The sequence below is a fragment of the Pogonomyrmex barbatus genome, unplaced genomic scaffold (assembly GCF_055798465.1).
Source record: "Pogonomyrmex barbatus isolate J1 unplaced genomic scaffold, ASM5579846v1 scaffold12, whole genome shotgun sequence".
NCBI lineage: Eukaryota > Metazoa > Arthropoda > Insecta > Hymenoptera > Formicidae > Pogonomyrmex > Pogonomyrmex barbatus.
The window spans coordinates 2,476,575-2,502,785 of NW_028297108.1; the positions used below are offsets into that span (position 1 = coordinate 2,476,575).

The window sequence follows — 26,211 nt, forward strand, 5'->3', positions numbered from 1 at the left end:
CATCGAAGATTTTTGAGACATCTCCGTTTATCCGTGCGAATATAAAAATCGGATAAAAAAATTTAGTATCAATAATATCGTTACGATTTCGAAGATCTAGGGAGCATAGACACAGTACTTCACTTTGCTGTTTGCCCCTGAAGCTATTGGAATTCCATGGAGGTTTACACTCACTGCGATCGCGGAGCTGTTATATAAATCGTATCTCCCAAATTGGAAAACAATCTCAGCCGGTGTGATTCCTTCACTCTGCGATAAAACCGCGTCTCCAAAGTATTTGAAGAGATGAAGTAGACGCACTCGCTTACATAAAATACATTGCTCGTCATAACATCGAGAAAAATACCTCAAAAATATATGTACAACACGAAAATGAAATTCAATTGCATGACAGTTATATGGATATTGCGCGATATGTTGCGTTACACGAGACGGAATTGTTGCACAGATCGTGTTGATCAAGATAGGAGGGAAAATCAGTTGCAATGAATATTATAGTCAATATCGCTTCGTTAGTAATTCATGACAATTAATAAAATGAATAATTTTTTGAATATTATAATTAAAAATATATGAATGTACATACAGCCAAATATGAAAGTTTTTGATTGTTATTAATAAGTTAAATTTAATTAAAAATGCAGATATTTTAAATACATATTTTAAATAAATTTAAAAGAATATGAGAATATCCAGTATACATAAAAGTAAAATAACATCATATGTTTTTTTTACTTTCTCGTGTAAAATGATTAAGATATGAGACATTAATTAAATTAAATTTATGTATTTAATATGAGTAATAATTACATTATTATTATATACTTTATTTCAGCATATTACGTACGAGTAATATCGTCGTATCGTTTATTTCAAAATATCGTTTATTTCAAAATATTATATAACCAAAATATCAAACTAAATAATAAAAATAATAAGTTAGAAAGTTTAATAAATATAATAAGTTTAATAAAATGTAGAATCAGAAGTATCATCTTTTATAACATCTTACATAAATTATCATGCTTTTCTTCTTCCATTATTCAAATCGTAATGTAAATGTCCCAGACAATTTAGTTTCCTTAACGAAGTTAAACATGTCTAGACCTCCACGTGTTAGAGTCAACGATCTCTTCGCCCGAATTCTCTCTCTCTCTCTCTCTCTCTCTCTCTCTCTCTCTCTCTCTCGCTTCCTCTCTCATTAAAGCGATTGGCCATTCGCTACAATCTCCGATAGCTCTCACCTTCATCTGCACGTCACTTCTTTAATGATTTTATTATGCCTTCCTCTCAAATCCTCTTGTTTAATTCCTCGTGTTACCGTCTAATTCCTCGATAACGGAGAAAGCATCGGGAGCACCTTCTCGGAATAACAATGGGCATTCCCTCAGTGTTCCCCTTCGCGCCAAAGCACGTTCCACGGTTTAATTATTTCCAAGTACGATCCTTGTGTCGCTGCCGGCAGAAAAGTTGAAGAGGGACAAAGACACGCCGGAAATTTACTCGCTGCGTATAACAAACTAAATGGTTAACGGTTCTCGGAATATTATACGCAAGGTTGTCTCCGTTCTTGCGTGCTTTCCTACAATGCTTCCTATTATCCCCGCAATCATAGCAGTTTCGAGCAGCCCCCGAGTTCCCGGAGTTATCGTCACGCGAAAATAAATCATTTACTTCCCTCGCCGACAAATTCTATTGACGCTTCAATATTTTATGAAGCGTTTTGTCACATTAACGGTCATATTACGATGATATGATACTTTTTCTTGGTTGTATCTATTATGGAGATTCAAAAGGCAAACAGAGGAATGTTCATAAACGTTTACATTCGAAATATTTGAAATGTGCTGCTCGTGCATTCGCTTTTTCTGCTTTTGAAGTACGACATATAAAAGTAATTTTCTGAAATTTAACTCAATTCTCGTTTAATATAGCTCCATTAAAACCAGAACGTTGAGGAATAAATTTGGAATGCTCCGATTGCGAACTGATTCCACGTATAATTAAGACTTAAATTGCTGAAGGCAAAGAGAACGATTAGTTTTTATTAATAAGATTATATCCTTTCGTTATGTCTTTATCTTTACAATCCGGGATTAACTAAATTCTCTTTTAACTCCGCATACTATAAAAATCTTTTCAGTCAACGGTTCGACTAATGGAACCTATCACTCAAATCTGATACTGCGATTCATAAATCTTCGTGATTATATTATCTGCCTCTGGAGCGACGCTCCTCTGTCACGAGATACTTAGCGCGATTGTGAAATGACATCTAATACGTTTCTCTTGATAATTAGCGACGAAAAATTTACGTGCTGCACACCCGAGTGAAACAAGGGTCGGCTTAGGCAGGCGAAAAGAATATCAGAGATTTTCGATCCGATACAGGCCGCAGATATAGCACAAAGTCACGAAGCGGTTTTTAACGCGTGTGCGTTCACCATAAATGAATGAAACGGCGTAACTACGAAAGCTGATCGCGTATAACAACGACGTATCATGACGACGTAAACTGGAAATGCGTATTCTCGCGACGACAGCAATTCACGGCGGCGGCGGCGTGTATACGCAAATCAGATTAATTACCAAATAGTCGCGTAAGCGCGGAGGTAAGGGGGAAGGGACTAATGAAGCCAGGCACGAATCCTCCGACTTTGATAAGGTCACCGGTCCGAGAGATCGAAGCGCGCAGCGCGAATCATCGGGACACGGATGAGAGGGACGATCGCGAGAGTGAGAGTGGATAGAACACACGTCAGGAGCCTCAAGGCATTAAACCAGACATCTCGTGTCCCATAAACTCTGGGCTTTGATCCTAATCCCAACTAGAATCTGAGCTGTCGTCTGCTTAATCGAGTTTAGTCGCTTCGGATCCACTGCGTAATCGGTGCGCGAAACTCATACCTGATTATGCTGCCAGCTATTCGCAACATTGTTATCCGCTGAATCGTGTAATAAACTTGGCAACGCGAATAGTTTGAATCGTTGGCGGTCGTTGGCTGAACGTAGAGCGGTGCTGATAAACAGGATCGACGACGTTCCACCGTATCTACCGCTATTGCTAAGATAAGCTTTAAGAACACGCACGACACTTGACCACAGATAGATAAAATGATAAAATGATAAAATGATTTGAAAACAAGCACCAAGACCGACAAAGCTTTGATATAAATTCATCATTATTCATCAATTTTAATTTGCAATAATTAGCAATACACGCGATTTCAATTTAGGTATTAAATTAAATTGATCTTTTTCACATTAATGGCCATATCATCCATACGTTGTTCTATTATATTGATGCCACCAATTATAATAACTGACCTCGATATCTCTCAGCAAATTTATACGCAAATAAAAATTATGTACGAGTATTTATTTTTATATTATTCTATCGATTATTTTATTATGTTCTCTCTATGTTTTATTATATTTTCTTATGTTTTGTCTACATAACTATTCCGAATAAGAAATCGTCGATCTCTATTTATCTGCTTATGCTCCGTCCGGAGTCGAATTATCGCATCTTACAAATTTCAAAAGTGATTGGATCACAACCTTGACCTAATTAATCAACCCTCTATAATCTCCCTCTGGAGTGATGGCTTTGCGAATGCTTCTTGCGAACATCACTTTTCGATTTGGCCTTCGGTCACCAATTTTTAGAAACGCATTAGCAAGCATGCATCTTCGATTTTCGACATTCTATGAATGACACATAATCATTTTTTTGCAGATTTCTTTTTAGAATCTAGGTAATCTGACTGACTCTATTTTTTCGCTATTACAAATTGTATTTTTGGTTTATTTTAATACATTTGATATATACAGAAAATGCAATATCTAATAGATCAATCAAAGTAATTCCATCTGATATTTTTAAAGAAAATCGAACTATCAATAGTATTGGCCTACTTTGCAAATGTTGATCTTAGTTACATTTTTTATGTTTTCTGAGATGTTATCAGTTACTCAGAAATGAAGTCGATAAGTGGTTTCTATAAAAAAAAAAATCACCGTTTGCATATTGATATCAAATATATTAATAAGTTTAATGCGATAAATTTAATAAAAAGAATTCTTTTTCCTCGACAGTATTGCTCTAACAAAATACTCGACGATCAATCTATGATAAACGTTATTATAAACATTTGTAGCGATTATTTTCTTTGAAGAAAGATCATCGCTTCTTTTGATCGAAGGCCGCGAAAGGTGCTAGTAGAACGAGTAAACATAGAGGCAGTGTAACATAGCGTGTCGCGTTCACCGGCGTCAAAAGTATGTCAACGTCGTCACTTCGTTCGGCATTGTTCTCGGTAGCGCTGATAGACGTCGTAACCATAATCTATAACACCCCAAGAATACGCTAATTAACATCGGAATGGGCAGGGAAGCGCGGCTAGCGGGTGCGTTTTCGTTGCGCCAGCAATAAATCCAGGAAGCAGATAAGCGTTATCGCGGTCTTTCGCCAGCACCTATCTGTAGCAGTCGTGGTTTCCCTATTCTCGAACAGACACACGGAGGCCACCGCACCACGTAACATGGTCGCCATTGCGGCCATGATAGACGATTCATCGACCGATGGCTTAGCAAGATCGAAACGATCGAAGACTGCTGCTGTTAGGTAATAGCGATATCACGGAATTAGACGAGTTTGTAAATTGAGTATCTTTTGACGAGTGACTTTAGTCTTGTACTGAAAGTTCTCTAGCGATTAAGTAAATAGATTGTTTATTTTTTGCATAAAGAATTTTACGAAAGAAATACGTTTTTATCCTCTCATTCGGCATATTTATACATCGGATGCATGATTTATGCATCGGTAATTTAGTTCTACCTTATAAGTTCTATTTGTGAGAAAAAAAGATATAATGCGGATCATGTGTGATAATAAAAGTAAGTAACTTGAGTTGTACGAATTCTATCAATTTTAGTGCTACGCTAAAATTTTCTTTACTTTTTGCTCTACAGAGACTAAGTAAAGAAAGTACTATACCAGCAAAATTACCAGACTTAGTGATTCCGTCGAGTTTGGTGATTCTGCACAAAAGAGTATATTCATCTACTAAATGTACTCTTTCAATAATTAATTTTTGCCTCACTATATTATTCAGGAAAATTCTTGAAAACTTCATTAATCTTGCCAGGAACGTATAACGTACACATAGACAATATTGAAAAATTTAAGCATTTAAAAAAATTTATCAATAACAATCCTAACCTTTTTTATTATTTTTTTATTTAATAACATTTTCTCCATTTTAAATATATATATTACGGTTGTGCCAAATAAAAATTGGTGCATTATATATGTGCATTGTTCTGTTATCTTATTTTATTCAGTTATAAATCATAGGATTTAATCATAAACACTAAAGAATAACATTTAAAATATAAAATATTGAATATACACGTTTCATAATATTTTAATATAATACGAATGAATTTAATTACTCTTACTTTATACTCGATTAAAAAATATTTGTTGGAAAAAAATTTTTTCCGAAATATATCTCACATTAAATCTCTCGATTTAAAATAAATACTTAAAAATATTGTCTAGTATTGGACAAGTGAACAAAAAATTTATAAGTATGACATATTTTACGATTATTCAATATAGACATATTTTACGATTATTCAATATAGAGAGAACTATTTTCGTTGCATTCGCGTTAATGTTTAATGACTTTAATCTTATAAAGAAACTGCTTTGTATAAAATCAATACAACGCAACATGAAAATAATATTCAATAAAAGAAGCATGAGCATATCCGAGCGAACAGAATCAACAATAAGAAAAAAGAGAATTTGACACGCTCCATAATATGTGTCGCAGTTCACTTCATCGAGTTATTCACACATATTTTAAAGGTTGTTATAAATTATAAATTTCATGTTACATGAAACTTATTATTGAACGTCCATATTAATCTTATTTGATTATAGTCTTCTTGATATTCAATATGTAAATGTAAATATGACATAAAAATGATATTACAGATGTAACAGTATTATTTGTATTACTATGTCGCCTATGATTTATAAGTTTAAAGTTTAAAATAACATCGATTAATATTTATACAAAATAACGAATCTAAACGTGTGTCTTAGAAAAATAGTCCGACAGAAGCTTTCACACGAATTTCTCGCAATCACGATCAGCAAAGGCAATCAGGATAAGCTGCTCTCAGAATTGACCCATCACGATACGAGGCTTAATTGTTGGCGAAATGAATTAACGGAGTGCATGCAATGCGCTTTAATTTATTCACCATTTATCCACGTACAACTATTTCCGGTGCAGCGACTATAAAGTATGTTGCTTCAAAATGAACGATACAACACACGTATCTTATGTATACGTACACACGCGTGCACGCTCCTCATCAGGTCGGAATACCTAGGTATTACTAATGCAATTACACAATTTACTAATGAATATTGAGGTCTATTGTTTATCAGTAAATCTCGCTTCGCACAGTGTGCTGAGAACTTGCTATACGAAACGGTAGAATATTCAAGGAGAAAAGTTTCGTCGTTACAGTACAGCTCCACTCGCGCTGCAAATTATATGTTTCTCGAACTAGTTAGAATAAAACAAAATCGAACGAAAATGATTCTCATAATAATTTTGTTCATATCTGAAATCGATATTGATAACTGAATATCGATATTGATATTTTCTTACATCTGAATATATATATATACACGAGCATTTTTGATACAATATAAATGTATAACAAGTTTCACAAAGTATTTTAGAAAGAACAATTTTTATTAAAAAAAAATTATAAAAAATTTATTTACAGATTATCTAATTCTTTTTGATAAAATTGTAATTCCTTTGTACACAAGTCTCTTTTTATATTTTTAATTTTTTTCCAATTTTTTACCTATTACCTTCCTTCAATCAGAACTATTTAATAAGAATAGATAAAAAGTTTACATTAATAACAGTTTTAAAAGGAAAATTGACAACGAAATAAATTGAATTTATTTCGTTTATTTCTGTTATGTATGTTATATTTATTGACCATAATTTTAATGATATAACAGAGACAGAAGAAGATTTCTGTAATATCTAGCACTAAAATTGACAATAGGAGAAAAGTTCATGCATAAACAATATACACGATGCGACAGACGAACGTCACTGGCAATAACGACGTATTCAAATTTAAATGGTGCACCTGCAACGAAATTGTCACGAGATTAAATCCCTACGATTGTCGTAATCAGATCCAGGTAATAAACTCTCTATCTATAAATCTCCCGTGCGTCGCCTCTTTCCGCATAGTGTTTCTCTTCGCTTCACATTTGCACATTTGAACATACAATTTCGTTGTTTGTGCCGTTGCACCCATGTATTTCTTCTTTCTCAGAACAATTACTGCACATTTTAATTAAAAATTCTATTAATTCGCCGCGGTTTCATACGAACGACCGCCGCGGAACAAACGACGCCGTTCCGAAGTATTAAAAGATAGTTTTAAGGCCGCAAAACCGTTCCCACGTAATTCCCGTAAGGGAGGATCCCCGCGTAGCCGTGCTCCGCGGAAAACGTTCTCTCATTTTCTTTTTAATTTCTCCGACTCTTTAACAAAGTGTTAATCCCACGGGGGATCCGAGGCAATGAACGGGAAGTTGTCAGAGTTTCGACCAATTGCGTTCGTGAATACGAAAATGCAACGGTGCGGAAAACTTCGCAGTCATCGACGTTAGAAATTTTTCCCAGTTAGGACTAGGCGCTAACATAATTTCCATTAAAATTACGTTGTTCAATGAATCGTCGAATAAAGAAGATAAATGTGTCCGTTGTATTTTAGAATATCTGACGGAGTAAAAATTTACGATGCGCAGCACGGCGCAATGAAATTACATGCACGGTTGAACGAATATTCTTATCCGCGTGAAATATAGCTTAATTAGCAATTAGCTTGCAAAGTGCATCCGTAACAAAATACGGTCACATCTGAATATCCAATTTACGTATTGATGTATGGGACCGTCAAAGCGCCGACGTAATGTAGATATGAATAATAATTAATCGCCACGTCGGAGAACTATACTGAAACTTAATGCATCTCATTACTACAGATACCCACGCGCGTCACGCCGCCAAAGAAACGTCCGCGCGCTTCGGCTTGTGTATGTACCGCCAGACGTTTATGTATACGTGTGTATAAGTACGATGTCATCCGGTTCGGGGATTTGTAAAGGGGAACATCCTGGCGGCACACTTAGCACGGATAACAGCGCTGTAAGATCCTGGGTGGAGAAACGGCGTAAAGTTTGAGCTTAAAACACAATTTAGCGACAGCGTGTCCTCTATATCCACGACGGAATAGGTAAGATAGTTTGCGGAAACAGGTGGAGCGAGGAAACTCGTTCGACACAGCATCCTTTCCGCCTTGAGAATTTTGCCAGGGGAAAAATCTCCCCCGGAGAAAAATTTTGTTCACCGGTGCATGGCAATTAACAGGCACTTATGTCTTCGCGACGTGCAAGCATCGTCGACCTTTATTTACACATCTTAACAAATAACTTAAAAAATGTAGAATATCTTTCAAATATCTTTCTCATTCCATTATCATTTTATATATAAAGGAGATCTTTTTAAGCTTTTTATTATTATTAATAAAGATGAAAAAAGATTTTGCTTGAAAAACTTAAAGTTTCGTAGAATTATTAATATAACTAGTATTTGTAAAAAGTATAAAATGAAGATGTTTAAAAGTTAAAAAGCATTTTCTTTTTTTTGTTTGTTTGGACGTAAATACTATGAATAAATGATGAATAAATAATGTATAACATATCGTTCTCTTTCATTTATAAATCAGAGTAATTTTAATACGTTCTGATTAACTTACAAATAACAGTTTATTTAAATTATGAAACAAGAGGAGTTGTAATTACGTGACGCTGAGATAGTATTTTTTGTCAGATTAAACTTACTGTGATTTCACTTGCGTGAAATTACGGTCACTAAGATAAATGAAAGTTATAACGAAAATTTGGCTAAAATAATGAGATTGAATCTAATTCATCAAACAAAGCGAGACATTACAACGATCTTAACCACAACTAATCAAAATCTCATCTTGTTATTCAATCTCTAATTAACAATAAAATATTGAGAATCAAATGTTTTATGAATTTTTCAGAATTTTACCAGAATTTGTCAGAACTACTTAAATTCTAAGAAAAACGTAAAAAAACATACTTTATACTTTCAGAGAAAAACAAATTACACCGTTTATACATCTTTTCGTAAAGATTAAAAAATTTTATTCATTTTTTGTGTTTTATTCATATTAAGGAAATTTTGAAAATACAACTTTATAAATGGCAAATTGCGTAACTAGAAATTTACAATAATGTAGAATTCGCCGAAATTGTGAATCTTGTATCGAAATATTCAAATAGTCAAAAGCAGAAGGTTCTGCAAAACCACCTGACATGCTTCACATTTTGTAAAAGTCTGTTAACGTACGTCAACATGCACGAATTGAACTTTGCTATATCGCGCGCAAGGCACGTCTACCTTTTAATTTCCACGATCGGGAATGAACTTCGAGCAGCGTGTATTTTAGGCGTCCATTGTTTGGCTTACCATCATCGATGGAAGGGCATCTGTGCGCATTGCGCATCGTGCACGATGAGCCGACAGCCGCGCACGGCGACCGAGGGAAATCCGAACGTCGAACGAAAATCGATTTGGTGAACCGGCGGCGATGGGGGAGGCCGCGATACCGGTAATTTGTGACACGCGATCTCGCACCGAATGAAAACTTGATGCCGTCACGTGGATCTGGCTGGCGCCACGCAGACGTTCCGGTTATTTCATCGAGTTCTCTATGGTTTCCATACGTGCGCGCACCTGCCATTTTCTTCCTCTTTTTTTTTTTTGCATCCCGTCTACACCCTCTTGGCGAATCAAAGTCTTATATGTTCTTCCGTGACCTTATATTAAATATTGGTATGTCGAAATCATAATATCGTGTTTGATGCTCTTCAAGTTTATCTATCTTTTTGACTTTGATCGAAAACGTAAAATTGTAAAATTGTAAACGATAATAATTTGGTATCGATATCGAAACATAGCTAACATTTATATATGTATAATTTTCAATACACTATAATTTGTATCAGTGAATTTGACTCGTAGATTGTTAATCATATTTATCATATTATTTCTATTGTAATTAATATAACGATTTAATTGTGAATATTTACTCTTGCGAGCAACCACTAAAATCTAATATTGTGTGTGTCAAGCGACTTTTATTTATTTTACCCTGCATTCTTAAGTGCTATTGCGTATCTTGGCTATGACAAAGAAGGAGTCTTGCAAGGATGTTTAACACCACGAGACGCGATTTTACGCACCAGGTTGTGGTAGGTAACGAGCCACCATAGGTACGACGCGTTACACGAACGCAGATGTACTGCGGCCGACAGTCGCATGCTCGCACAAAGGATCCCATTAGACGCTACGAGCACGCAGATCCTGCCCTTTGAACATACGCAAATCAGTGACAAGTCGCGTACGAACAGGCACTCGAGGAACGGACTACCGCGGATACATCAAGGCTCTAGGCATGTCCAACGTTCCTGTTCGCCATCCTCCTGGAAACACTCGTCTTACCCTCCAAGAGAAACGAGCCGACGGTGACACAGTGAAAATGGGTTTTCGATCGTTTCGACGAGTAGCGAGCACGTAACTCGCACGACCTCGTAAGAACTCGTAGAATCGTTCGGGACCGATCTGCGTTAATGATCGACAAGTTTAATTGGCGGATAATAGCGTCTACAGTAATTACGATTGACTATTTTAATTCGACACATTTATTTCTGCTTTAAAAAGCACGCCGATTTTCTTTTTAAAATAACATTATGTATACTGAATAAACACATACACGACATACAATCGACGATTTCGTTCTTCTCGTGGCGTTAATTATCCATGAAAGATACTTGACATGCGTAAAATATGTGATTCCACTGAAAGGGTAATAATGATCAGTCAAACAGAGAATACCCGAAGGAATTCAATTACGTTATATACGAGTTGCTTTAATATTAATTATCCGCGTGTCAGTATAAAAGCGTGGCAAATTCAGGCTCGAAATTGGACAAATGTCGCATTTATAGTAGTGTTTGCAATTAACTGCGGCAGTTAACAGACGAGAATGGTCGCTTTTCACGTAATAATAGTATCCAACTACTCAAGAATAAGTCGCTTACACATCCCGTTTGCGAAATAATATATCTAATTGAGACATTACGTCTCTTTTATAAAAAACAGGAAATTACCTGGAATATAACCAAAATATAATTAAAGAATAATGATGTACAATATGAGTTAATTCCACTACAAGTAATTTAAAATGACACTTATTTCGAGAGATTTCTATCATTTCTGAAAGTGATTTTATTGTGTATTTGAAAGTATTTTAATTTAAAGTGATTTAATTTAGTTTCACGAGAAAGTATTTATAAAATATATCTTGTATTGATTTTTTTCTCTCTCTTCACTTGACAGTCATTTTCACGTATTAACGGAAGAGATAGTTAAACAAGAACACGAAATGTCTTTAATATATAATAGAAGAAATTACTTAGGAGATACGTATATAAATTTTCCGAGAATAAATAAATCGTTTCCTTCATGGCAAATTGAAATCCGGCGGATATCGTTTGTTAATACGATGTCGCATAATATCCAGGCGAAATTAGACTTTAAAGACATCGGTCTCGCAAGCCCAGAAATCTCGTTTCAAGAAAAAGTGGACGGTCTGTGACAGTGGAAAATGGGATTTCGATCGTTCGCGGGACACCAAGCTGCCGCTGAAGAACGAGCTGTGGCCAGCTGCGGTGGATCGTAAAGTAGAACGGGTGGACCAATCAGAATAAGAGAAGAAGACAAAGACTCTTTCCCCCTGTAATATTAAGCCAGGATATTAAACGTCCACAACGTTGAGGCGTTTCCGGACGGACTCGCTGCTATTTTTTTTTTCTCTCCAAAGAAGTAAAGGAAAAGTGCACACCAAGACACACGATGCTATCGTAGAATTTAGAGCAATGACGTAAACTCCGGTAACTTGCAGGACGACAATACGGTGAAAAGCCGTCTCGCGCGAATGGCATGCGTAATCCTTAGAGAAAGGACCTCGCAAGACAATCCCTCATCTCCCGGGGAATACGAAATAACCCTTTTAACTACCGCGGCAACGTTGATCGGATGATATAAACTCTGATAGCCCCTATATAAAAAGTATTGTCTACTGTCAGTGTATAAAAAGTAACTGCCGACACTTCACTCGTTGTCGCGCGCGGCCTTCCCGTAAACCTTACCATTCTGGAGGAAAGAAGGAGTGAGGAAGATGAGAGAAAACGCGAAAAAAATCTGCCGCGCAAAATGTCTGCGAGTAAACTTCCGGAATTCTGCTAACGACGGCGACGTTTCGCGCGACTTTCAGTCGCGCGCGCGTCTCGATTTCCAAACGACGGAGCTAGCAGTCACGGATGGCAGTTTTATACACACATATACATATATGTATATATATATGTATAAGTATACGTACGAGTATATGTGTGTACGTATCTACGTAGCACGTACGACCAGGGATATCGTGGAGGATTAAATGGGGCGAGGATATCGTGAAGCCGGTCGGGCGAGATCGAAGAAAACGCCGGCTGCGATTATTTGCGAGAAACACCGTTCAGACTCGAGTGCCACATACGTTCAGGGAGTGAAATAAGAAAACGCGAGCGGGTTTCGGAAGATAGCTGGCGAGTTTCATAACGATAATCAAATGGCACGACGAAAAAGGGGGGCCGGGAATATATGGGACATTGGCAGCGAACGAAAGAAGGGAACCGACTTTCCGGATATCGTAAAGTCGCACGCGCGCGAGATACACAGAGTTAGGAGCGTAACGCGAGAAACGATTTGAGAAGCGTCAAGAGAAAGAAAGTGAACCGAAAGATACAGTGGAACCGAATGGCAAAGCCGACGCACTCACGTGCATCGAAATCTTTCAGGCAATCAGGTTTTTAGAGAACTGATCGGAAAGAAAGCTTTTTTTCATTGTCTGCGCTTCGAGAAAAGGAAAATGCTCTGCGCGTGAGTTACTATAGTAATTCGTCTTGCTTCGTTAACAGGAACAGTTCGTCTTCATTGCCGTCTAAGATAGGAAATGGAACGTGATCGATTAAGACGACGACTTGTATATAGACGCGCTCGACATAAACAAATGTGAGAATCCGCATTGGTAGATCTTCACTAAATTTCAAAGTCGGAGGACGTACTAATTTATTAATTACAAAAGAAACTATCAATAGTTAATTACATATGTACGATAATAGACTACTGTATCAAGCATACCGAATCAAGCATGAGATTTGCGTTAACACCGTCGACGTCCTATTAATCAACCGACAATAATTCTACGGTAAACACAATGGTCATCCATGTTCTCTGGAACATGATCCGATAGTTCCTGACACACCTCAAACAAATTAGCTTACAGTTTACAAAGGTTAATATATGTGCAAACTAATAAAACTTAAGCACTTCAAACAGAATAATTGTACTCAAATATTTAACATCTATCAATTTTTTAAAGTCATGCACAGATTATATTAAAGTAATGTTTAACTTAATGTAAGTAAATAATAATCCACTTATCAAATAACCGTAAATATTCTTTCTGAATTCTTATGTAGAATTGTTCACTTTAAACTGTCGTAATTTGACCATTATTGAAACACATCGACAACAGCTTGACTAAAATTAAACTAAATTTGACTAAAATACATTAAAACAAAAAAGCAGTATTTAAATATTGGGATATTATTCTTTTAGAATATTATTATTCTTACTCACACATGTCAAAATTAAAAATAAATTTGAATAAGAGATTTTGCACAAATAAGAGATTTTACAAATTACATAAACTTTTTCTATCCTAAAAATAAGGATTTCTATGAAAGAAATGCTTATGAAATGTTTCTAAAATGGAAAAAAGTTATTAAATCAAATGGTAATTACTTCGCTGAATAAAATCATTTTTAGTATAAATTATCCTCTATTTATACGAGTATTTAATGCGGTGAAAACTTTCACGGTTATTCGATAATATAGCACATCTCTCTTGAAAAGATAGGGTTAAACAAGCAATTAAAAGAGAATCCAACCTACTGTCTACTGCCGCCAACATTCCCCATCACGTCGACGAGTACATTCAACGATTAGCCGCAGTGAAATATGATCGTACCGGAAATCTACGGACAAGTGGAACAAAAATAAGCCAAGTGCGAGACCGTTCGCGAGAGTTGGAGTGATAATCTGTAACGAAGTAGCCTGATACGGACGGCACGCGGCGTGAACATAATGATTGCTCCAAACGGTCGTGAATATAGCTAGGGGAAAAGTTGCGGCGGCACGCGGATAGACTAATTAATTGGGGTTAAATAACTGACTGTAAAATACTTGGCGTGTCGAGGTTGCGCGCGCGCACAGCGAGAATTGGGAATGAGTTGGCGGGCAGCCCCGGTAGTGGCTCAGAGTTTAGCCGAGTCAGGTGAGAGACTACGGAGGGCAGGTAGGTACCTTTAATGAGGTTGATAATGGTTGGTTATATAGTCTCTCTCCCCCCCCCCGTCCCGATCCAATGGTTCGCCCATCCCCTTGTACACCTTGCTCACCTTTCTTCCTGCCGTTACTCATTGATTTCGCGGCGCAGCGGGGTTAATCGGACCACGAGAATTTCGTATTTCAGCGGGTTTTCAGCCTTTACTCGAGTTTAAACACTTGCCCGAGGAAGAGTGCCGTTAATTGGACTCCGATTCTACCTCCGTTTGTCCGTCGACATGCTGGAGAACCACCGACCGATTCCACTTTTACATGATGGTTCCGTAGGGCAGTGATAGCGATTCTCTATCGTGCGCCGCGATCGTGAACGGAGTCGTTCCGTGCTCAAGATAATCTCCAATTCTGTTGAACTGTCGTTCGAAATTCTATGATCTGGGGAAGGGAGGGGAGGGGAGGGGAGAGGGACAATAGAAGTGGGTCGAGTAAACTCGGGAAGGGCGCGCGCGGTGAGGCTTTGTTTAAATAGTCATCGTGTTTGGATAAGCAATTATCGCGGACGCTTTTGCCCGCAACCGACTTGTAAAAACACTCCGGCTGCGCGCGTGGCTTTCTTAAGACGCGACGCCGCGTCGTCGTGACACGCGCATCCCTCCTCTTGCGCGCGCGTTAGGAATGAATAATCGAGTGTTCTTCATTCGCACGCCTCCCCTGCGCGCAAAGGGTGTAATGCGCCGTGACTAAAGCGCGCGAGGGACTCACATCGCGGAAGACGCGTAAACAGCAGCGGCGAATGTAAAACAAGTCGGGAAAACAAGGTTCTTGTCCGTCCCCCTCTCTTTTTCTTTGTCGTTGTTTAAACAGCAGCGCGGCGAATAAATTTATTTGCAAACGGAACCGCGGGACATGCGGTCATTAAGGTTTGCGCGAATTGTCAAACCGGTGGTAACGCGAGAATAAAAGCAAACCTCCGCCAACTACGAACCAACTCTGCAAGTTCGGGTCCGCGCCCGCGTAACAACATTCAGGAACAATTCGCCGACGACGAGGGTACAGTCGAAGTCCACTCAGCCGTAAATGTGCGGCGCAACGTCACGAAAGTTGTCCCCATCTCCATCATCTCTCAAACGGTGCGTATTCGAGAAATACAATTGTTGACACACGGAATGGCGGAAACGGGGGTACGGGCGAATTTTTGTATTGACACTAAAAGAATTGTATGAAGATGCACCGGTTACGCGTACACTGTTCTATCACCCGTGTCCGAAAAATCCAATTTCATGAAAAAAAAAAAAATGTAGCGATCTGGATCACGATCGCGCATGCTTTCAAAAGCTATCGCGATCACGCGCCCGTCTCGGTCGGTGGCCGAGTGCGCGTGTGGATCTTTCATAACTCGGTTTTGTGATTTATTGCGACCTCGGTGATTTTTCATCGAGCAGCCTACGAAATAAAGTGATTGATTGCGCGCGAAAGGGAGAGATGACGAATGCAGTCGAGCGAGAGAAAGAGAGAAAGAGGAGAGATAAATTTGTCAAGATCTCTCTCTCTCTCTCTCTCTCTCTCTCTCTCTCTCTCTCTCTCTCTCGCTCTTTGGATGGATCGTTAATTTACGATTGTTAATTCGCGAAAGAGTTACCACGCTGCGGGAGCACGAAGACGAGCTCAGTTTGGACAAGCGATAAATTTACGTGATGTATGATGGTTATTAATGTTTTGCTAATCAGTAATAAAGGCTACATGGTTAATAGTTACACTTTGCTGTTAATAAGGCCATTAAATAGAATATAAAAAAATACAATTCCCACACATCATTAACAGTGTTTATATACATCTTTGGTTTTCCACTGAGTTAATGATATTTGTCTCATTCAAGAATCATTCACTATCTCTTTTACTGTTTCTGTTTTTAAATGAAAAAATCTTTAATCTTTCTTAATTAACAAAGGAACTCAGCTAGCTAATAAATAAAAAATGCAGTATTAGCTAATAAATAAGAAATGCAGAAGAAAAGTCAAATAAAACGAATAAATTAAATGGTCAAATAAATGTTTAATTAAAAAGAATAATAAGTGACAAGAAACGTTTCAACTTAACTTAAATCACCATCAGCTATCCACATGAAAAATGAAAATTAATAACAAATAATTAAGAATGAAAAATAGATAAAAACTGTTGAATAAAAAAATGTAACTAAATTAATATAATGTAACTTAATTAATTTTTTTTGCATAAAAACTTATAATATTTCTTACGATACAAAAGATATTTAAATCTTAAGGAATTAAATGTTCGTAAACGGATTTTGTTCAGATAATAATAAAATTTAAATAACATAAATAATAAAATATTTATATAAGAAAGAGCATTTATCGATTTCAAATATTTAATTTTTGTAATATGATCTAATTAGAAAATAAAAGAATAATATATTATATTAAGAAATCATTTTAGGTAAATGTTTGCATGCAACATTAACATAAGAAATTACGTAAAATGAAAAAGCAGGTTGACCTAAAATCTCTTGCGCTTCCTTCCATGTGAATTTTGCATGAATTTTTGCATTATTTTAAAATAAATTTTTCGCATCATAAATTGTTATAATATCGATAATTGGTAACAATGTATATGTGAAGATGTATATGTAAAGATTTTTCAATTAAATGAATATTTTAAAAAAATATGTTTATTTTTAAAAATGAATTATATTTCGCTGTTTAATATTAAACTAATTTAATTTAAAAAAAAGTAATATATATTTGCATTTGTAAAATAATTAATGTAGAATATTATTTTTAGAATTTAATCATTCATTTAATTCCAAAAAAAGTATGAAAATTGGGTGCTTTAATATTAAGCATAATTAAGCGATAAATGACAAAATTCATAATCGATGTCCATTATAGATCAACCACTTCTTCTGACATAAATTGTATATAGATATAGGAAACGAAAGAACGATACACTGTCAGAATTACGAAGCGATATTACATCGTAGGCCGACGATGAAAATGCGGCAATGATAAATGCTTTTTCTTCCTTCGACGAACATCGTTAGCGTTGCCTACGATTCATCATTGGTAATTAGCCGTAAAATTTTCGCAACGTGCTTAACATGATCAGAAAATATGAAGAATTACACATATCTGACTCAGAACACGACATTGAAGCACTGATAAGGGGAACGATAAAAAAAATCTGTAACATTAAATTTAGCAATCGGATTAACGCCTACTATACCCGTTATATATCTGTGTTACCAATATATCTGTTGTATAGTTATTAAATTTGGACGTTCATGAACGTAAAAACTATATCTAATTCAAATTTGTTAAACATAAAAGTTTATATTTTTATTACATATTGTATCTAAGTATTCTGATAAGATTTTGTATTTTTAATGAGGACATTTCAAAGAAATATATTTGCATTAAATATTATTATTTTATTTTGGTTAGTTTTACTCTTTAACGAATCTAAACTTTAACGATCTTTAATCTACTCTCTTTAACGATCTAAAGATATTCAAAGATATTTCAGAAATATTGTGCTTAATGATAAAACACGTTATATGTCATCTTATTCAGTTTAAAGATATTAACTGTTTTTAATTTAATAAAATTTTGAGATTCAGATATGTCTTGATATCTCGAGAAAATTTAAAATATACGTTTAACGAATGTATAATTCAATTATATGACATTATTCAACAGATACAGTCTATATAAATTGATTTGAAATTTTATGTATTATATGTGCAAGAAAAATCGATACCGATTGGTATCTGGTTAATAAGCATATTAAAAAGATACTGTAGCTGCATATAATTCCACAAGATAAGATCGATAATAAATGTGATATTGATGTTGATATAAGATTGATACAAATACGTATGTATAGCCGAATAAACGCACTGTCATAAATATCATTATAAAGATATGGTAAAACTGGTGATCGAGGTAATAGGCATCCGAAAGGGTCACGAAACCGTAAAATTGAATTAAAATCGATGACAACGTTCGGTTCGTCAGATTCCCAATAACGTTGCTGTTAGCACGTTGCGCGTTTTTCTGTCTGTTCGACGAAATGATCCAATTTTGTCGAGGTCTCCACATCGGCAGATCGTGGGAGACAAACATGTGGGCGAACGCGTGCAGCGACCGTTTGCGTGACAATTAGAAGAAAACAAATGCAGGGAGCCAATAGCGGAGGAGTGCGTGCAATTCGTTTCGCTGTCGTCGTCATCGTCGAAAAGCACGCTTTCGCATCGCGACACGCGGGCAGATCCGCCCGCGCTACGAGAAGTTAAAAGGTCATTAGCTGAATTCGCGGTAGCAAACTCAAAACGCCGCCATAATTTACGCGACCGTGTCCCACTCGACCCCGCCGCGAGATCGTATCACCTCGCAGGTGTCTAGCCTGCATTCTCACTAAGGGACATGCACATGCAAGCACGGAAACGCTGTTTAACAATTCCATTCTTGCCGCGAGAAAACGTTTCGCTTAACCCCCCGTTGGTTCACTGTGAGGCTAACTCCCCTGCGAGTTTATGGAAGAGAGTAAGACTTCAATTCTCTCGTGTATACCGCGTTGTTTATACCTATCCAGCTAATTTTCGTTCTACAATATGCGTATAAAGGAAGAAATTTATGCAAAAATTGATTTTTTATATTTAAATCTTATATAAAATCGTAAAATACATTTTTGAACAATAATTATATTCAAATTTTCATATTTCTAACACTATTTGTATGGATATCAATAATCGATAAGATTTTTATGTTTCCAATACTACTTATGCGAATCTAAAAAAAAAAAAATAAATGGTAAAAATCTGTACCAAACTTATTTTATAAGCTTGATAATGTCACTGTTAGATGCATGAGGAGAGTAGGATTTTATCGGCTACCAATGGCTTGTTTAAATCATTAGCTCAGGAGTGTGAGCGCTCTCGTGTTGCGCACCAACGTTAAGGGCGCGAAAGAAATTAATTTCGCGATAGCACGGAGCTAATTGTGAACTGTACTTTGAAGTCACCCTCGATATATCACGATGCACAGAATGCATAAACGTATCGCTGCTCTCTATCCTAATGAGTTTTCCGGCTACTGTATATCTTATCATCGCATTGTCTATCTCCTTAGCACGTACATCCACGAATCATGTTAAAAGTTATATTAAAATTTTAATATTTTCAACGATGTGGCGCATTTATATATTTATTAGTAGTATTGTAGTATAATAATTATACTTTACACAATAAAAAAAATGAAATCTGAGAAATTCACATATTATTCCTTAATTTGAACAAAACTTCGCTCAATAATAGCATTAAAATATGATAAGTCGCAAAAGTTAAGCAGCTTCAAAAATAATACCGCGCTCGAGAAGTACCTCACTCAACTTTAATGGCGAACTAGATGAGGATAAAATAATTAAAAGGCTTTATATACGTCAAAACTTACTTGTTGAAATTTAAGATAAACTTTTATAGTCTAATAAAAAATACTATTTTAATACATATTTTTTAATCTATCACGAAATGTCAAAAGTTATTTTCTGACAGAAATATCTCTTGCATGAACTGTATGAAATTTTCATACAATTTGCAAGTTTCGTTATTATTATATCGCCTATATATAATATTCAATTTTAATATAATTACGTTCGCAATCGTAAATGAAAAAAACTAGAGAATACATTTGAAGATTAAATGTAAAAGAAATCCAATTTGAAACTTATCGTTGCCTTTAGAAAGTGCTTCTATCATAAGTAAATAGCGCTGATGCACTCGGTGCACTGGACCGCGCGCTTGTGTCATTACACATTCCTCTTTACTTATGTCAAAAGTAGATGCATGAGAAATAGCAGTGCGTGTAACGAAAAAACAAAACTGAAAACCGCACATATACTGAAGATAGAGCGTGCAAAAGCGCGTGTCTGTGTGTTGAGTTGCGCGCATATTTATCTAAAGTACGCGTTCGTATTTCTACGAGATTTCGGAGATTTCGGAGCGTGAGGCACGGAATTGCCAGTTTAATACCGATTCCGTGTGCAAATACACAAGGTCGACGGTGGTTTGCTGTTTGCGAATTAGGTGCAATCAAATGCAAAATTACACTGCCAAATATCACACAATTTACCGATCGCAGACTCTCGTCAATTAATTGCTTGGTGTATTATTAGCATGATTATTTCATTGCGCAAAGAAGCAGGAATCTTTCAAGACACCATAATTACAAGCTTCATGAAGTTACATTTTTATTACCCTTTCTACTATTATAATGAAAACTTTTATAAATATTACTTAATTATTTATTATTTATTTATATATATTTTGCTACATTTTATATTTAATAAATAATAAATTCATATGTGATGTAAAAATATAAATGATGTAAAAAATATAAATGATGTAAAAATATAAATGATGTAAAAAAATAAGTAAATGAATTAAAATTAGATGTTAGATGTTAGATCCTGTTCTATTATTATATTCAATATTTAGATGTACCTTATTTATTTTTGTTAAGATTAATGTAATCTTTCGCAATAAAGAATGTAATGTATAAAATCATATTATAATAATTAAAATATTAGAAAGTAACATTATCACATTTTAATATTTTTAATATTAAAATTTTATAATCAAGCTTTAATTAAATATCTGCTCAATTAGATAGCTATCCATTTAAAATTAACCAGGAATGAAGTTCTTGATTGAGTTCTTAAAAATCTCCTTGTATTTTGGAATTTAATTTAACTAAAAAACTTCGATAATTAAAATGAATTTCTAATATAAAATATAAATATATTTTATTTGATAATAATAATTTAATTAATAATAATAATTTCTGTAAAAATAAGATTTTAGATCTTCTCATTAATATATCAAACATTAATAATTAAATGATAAAAACTATAATGTGTATCAATAAAACATGAGAGCAGAAGAAGAAACTTATAGCAGGTGTAAGTCATTTCCAGTGTGAATAAAATATAGCCCGTGCGTCAATCATATGCCGTCAGCTGTCATCTTGAAATAGGAAATGTGCGATAATTGTTCCGTTCATTCGAGTTATGTATTTAACAAATCAAATTGCTTCTTCGGTGAATTGACATTTAACCTTTAAGGAGCATTCGTTTTAATTATTAATTTAACGTCTTTCCATTACTGGATTGCTTGTTGCATAGTATTTCGGTATTACGATGAATATTTATTAGACTTGTACAATCAATTCCGATTGCGAGTGAATGTAATATAATAAAATTTCAATTAATTGCCATTCTTTAGTATTTTTCATTTTACGGAATATTTATCAATCTTTATAACAAACAATTATGAGAGAAAAATATTACTAATTTACAAACAATAATTTTCACGATAATGAAATACAAACAAACTTTTATGTACATTTTTATACATACAAGTTTACTATGAAGAAAGCATTGAATTTTTATCACATTCAAAATGATTACATCATTGTAAATGAATTCAACTGAATGCCGATTATTTCATCTGAAAATATTATACTTAAAATAAAGATTACGGAGTTGAGACTGTTCCATATTGTACGTGTTATTAGCGCATAATTAATATAAATATTATAATAATCGCGTTAATTTATAAAATGCATAAAACATTCAAATTTAAGCTGCTTTATTCTTAACTGATAAAAATTCCAATATCTTCACTTTGGCGCGTCGTGTATATATTAAGACTATAACAATTTTAATACTTGCAAGTCGCGGTTTAACAGCACGTGCGGCTAACATTTCTCTGCGAGAGATATTTCTTCGTCACAGGCGTAAGTAACTTTCGTGACAATTAGATTTAAATAAGTGAGTACTTATTATGTATGACTTTATCAAGTTGCGTATCAAAATGTGACATAAAGTTCCCGGGAACGCTGATTAAAAACCGCCAAGCCTTTGCGAGGTTGACTTCGAGCGGAATTCGCAACTAATGCGGAACTAATTCGGGCGGTAAGAGGTGGGCAATTAACGGGCAGGCGAAGCCAAGTGGATTTACGGAGCCTTCGGTCGACGGTGTGATAATTCGACGTTAAGTCATTAGCCTGCGCGATTACGGCGCAGGACGTGCATAATGGCGCCGGCGTATTTCACTGGCACCTAATCCCGCTGGCACACCACGTGCCGACGCGCGGCGATGCCGCGCCGCGTCAGGAAATCTCGCGATTACCTTCCATTTCTGCCGTTTGTCTCGCCACCGCGAGACGTACGAGAATAATCGCCCGGGGCGCGAATAAACGGACGATCGCCGATGCGATCTACGAAGGTGTCCTGTCCGACGGCTAAAGAACCCATTTCCCAACCCGGCAGGCCCAAGAAAGAGAGAATAATTATTATCACGCGAAAGGATAAGGGGAGTTCACTGGACTAACTTCCGCCGTGATAATTTATACTTGCCACGATTCGCATAGGGGTGATTGCGGCGGGGGGGTTTGGCGCGACCAAGAGGAAATGGGAAGAAGAAAGAGGTGGATATCGGGGAAAGAATAATACAGACAGTGAGATGGCATAACGCCGACTTTATGCGTTCTCATTTGGTTGCATCTATTTTCGGGTTACTCCCGCTTACCATTTACGACAGACACGAGCTGACTGATGCCCGCGATCGATACGAGGAAAACTTTCGAGAATGCACTTTTCATCTCAATCAGTAATGTTGATTCGAAAGATCAACGCCGTAGCGAAGAAAATTGAGCGAAGACTCTCGGCTGTTTGTGGTTTGGAACTCATCGCGAAGAGAATTTTACGATCGGATAGCGTATCCCACGATCGCGATCAATAGAATAACGTAAATTCGCCTTGCAATACCGCGTTACGATCGTTCCCGCGGGATCGTAGAGTAGAGCTCCTGGCGACGGCGCGACGCGACGCGACGCAACGAGAAGCGATGTAACGCCGAGCGTGATAGGGCGACTCGATCGTGGGCCAATCTCGTTCTTTTAAATTACGACCGGCTCGTAATCACCTACTGACTTTTATCATCCACGTAATAAACAAACTGCAATCGTAAAAGTCGAACCATAAAATCTCGTCGGGGAGAAATACCTCGCGAGAGGGAGAGAGAAAACGCGCGGTTAAATACGCGGACCTCGTGCGGAACAGTCATAAAAACAATGCAACGAGAGCTACCCCTTTTTTCCCTTTGTCGCTCACGAGGATTTCGATCGTGGTGGCTCTTCGACCGCGAGCGATGATCGACCGCGAGCGACGTGTGGTCGCGAATCACGGTCGCAGCGGCAATCAGAAGCTAAGACGGAATTCATTGGAAGGAGGGATGATAAATCGCATAACTGCATAATGTGTGCAACGCTGTTCGGATCGTGCAGAGCGGTGCAGGGGGATCGTGCGTCTGCCGGAGATGGTTCGGTGAAATTATTTTACCTGATGACGGATCGTTCAGCGCGGATACCCATGTCGCGACGCAGAACACCGAGATCGCGAGAACGGGGAGCATGTTGCTACGTCGACGACGCGGCTACGTCAACTGAGGAATAAACGCCGGGCGTCGCGACGCGTACCGCCGCGACGCGGTTCCGCTTTGCCGCCAACCAAGCAGGCGCCTGCGTGCTGCCCGTTCCGTGCGCGTCCGCGACTTACGCGACTTGTCCGCGGTGAGCCGAACGGACTACGGAGAGAAGATGCAAGATATATCTCTGTTTACTATCAGGCGCGATTCAAACACGAGGGCGACGAAGCGCAAACGCGATGCAATTGCAATTTTCGCGCGTACACAGCTTGGCGAAACTATACGTGCAGTCATACGCGTACGCGGTACGCATGCAAACGCAAAGAGTACGATATGTAACGATCTTGTTATTACCATCTCAAAAAATCTTTCAAAAATATCGAGATTTCCTTTTGAATTGGAAACATCCGCAGAATCTTTTCTTGAGGTATATACAAATATCGAGTATGTTTTTATAGTCAAAGTCTATTAAAATTTCAATAAGATTTGTCCACTTCGAAAAGAAATCTTCACAATGTGAATTTTTAGAAAACATTTTTAGAAGCCAGATTAATAAATTTACTTTAATTTAATAGTGAAAAAAAAATAAAAAGGAAAAATTAATGAAATTATAAATTAAAGTAACTCGTATTCTGATATAGAATTTTATAAAAAGATAAGATATTTAAAAGTTTCATGAAAAAAAAAATTGATAAAGAATTGGTTGATAAAGAAGAAGAATTGATTTGAGTTTTTAAGACATAATACTATCGATCACATTATGTATTAATACTAATATATAATGCAAGTTTAAAATCGCACGATTTATTTTTATGAAACATTTCCATAAAAAACGCTTACTTTGTAAAAATAAGTGTAACATTTAACATTGACAATCCAAATTGATCAAACGATTCTATAAAAAGTTATAGTGATGCATTTATTTTCTTTATCTTTATAAGTAGAATATAGACCTTATAAATTATTATAAATTATAAAAAAATTATATTTTTTTCAATGTACACATATATGAAATATATACATATATGACATAATAGTTTACATATATATATATATATATATATATATGCAATCTCATTCAACTAAACTGATCATACAATTTCATAAACTTTACTCATCCATTTTTTCTCTTATAAACTGGAAATCAATAAGCTATTTTTTCTTACAAAATTGATTTTGTAACCATTAGTATTTATGTCACATAAAGTTAAAGACTTAAAGTTGTTAACGTGATAGAGATTAATAACAAATTTATTTTCAATTTATATAGAGATCATACACAAGAAACAAAGCTTGTATATATAATTGTAAATCCATTCTAATTAACGAGGATGCCTGTCGAAAAAGCTGAGAAAAAGCGAGTTAGCAGGTAATTACTTTCGCAATAATTACATTGCCTTGTAATCATTTTAACGATCTTATTTCGTTCCCCGTCTTCTTGTTCAGCCCGGACGGATTTTAAAGTATTTTTATATTCATTTCATGCCGGATTTCAATTATCAAATCCAACTTATATCATTTTTAACGTACGTTTGCTAATTGGGAGTTCTTAGTTACATTAAGTGGATACATTTGTATATTTCATGCGATTAAATTTACTGTTGTCGCCGGATGTTGCTTGGGAGGAAGAAGAATTCTCAATTTTTAATCATCTATACAGCGTTATCGGAGATCTCTTTTCCGGTGCTATGCAAACAAGCTATTTCTATCAATCTTGAAAATTTTAACAAACTTGACTTAATAAATAACTTGAAATATGTATATCATCTATATGTTCTATATATTAAATTAAGAAACTGTTATAACTCCTAAAAATATTATCAAAATAAATACGAAGCAATTGATGAAATATAATAAATACGAAACAATCGATGAAATATAAAGCAGTCTATCGATGCGCTGTTACGGAAAACAATCATTTGTTTTCGCTGCTTCCCGTAACTTTCTACGCTTCGATGCATCAACGAATTGTTCACTTTCCCACCCGTAGCGTGATACATACGCAATATTGCTTTTTTTTCATATCCATATAGTTTTTTTTGTCACCATTTCTGCCGAGCCAGTTCGCGATGCACACTCATGCAGGAAAAATCTCCTCGCAAAGTTTCC

At 36.0% G+C, this 26,211-nt stretch overlaps 1 protein-coding gene across 2 annotated transcripts in view; it reads right to left on the minus strand.

Moving 5' to 3' along the window:
- The window catches only part of LOC105426440 (neurotrimin), a 79,241-nt gene extending 55,065 nt beyond the window's left edge, over nucleotides 1-24,176 (minus strand). Inside the window, exon 1 of one of the 2 annotated variants that reach the window (XM_011637663.3) lies at nucleotides 24,018-24,176. In XM_011637663.3, coding sequence (XP_011635965.1) covers nucleotides 24,018-24,090 — 73 coding nt within the window. In that variant the 5' untranslated portion in view covers nucleotides 24,091-24,176. Of the gene's footprint in view, nucleotides 1-9,620; nucleotides 9,673-24,017 lie in introns of those variants that run through there. The other variant, XM_089071942.1, reaches the window with a different exon arrangement.
- Between the last annotated feature and the right edge of the window lie 2,035 nt (nucleotides 24,177-26,211).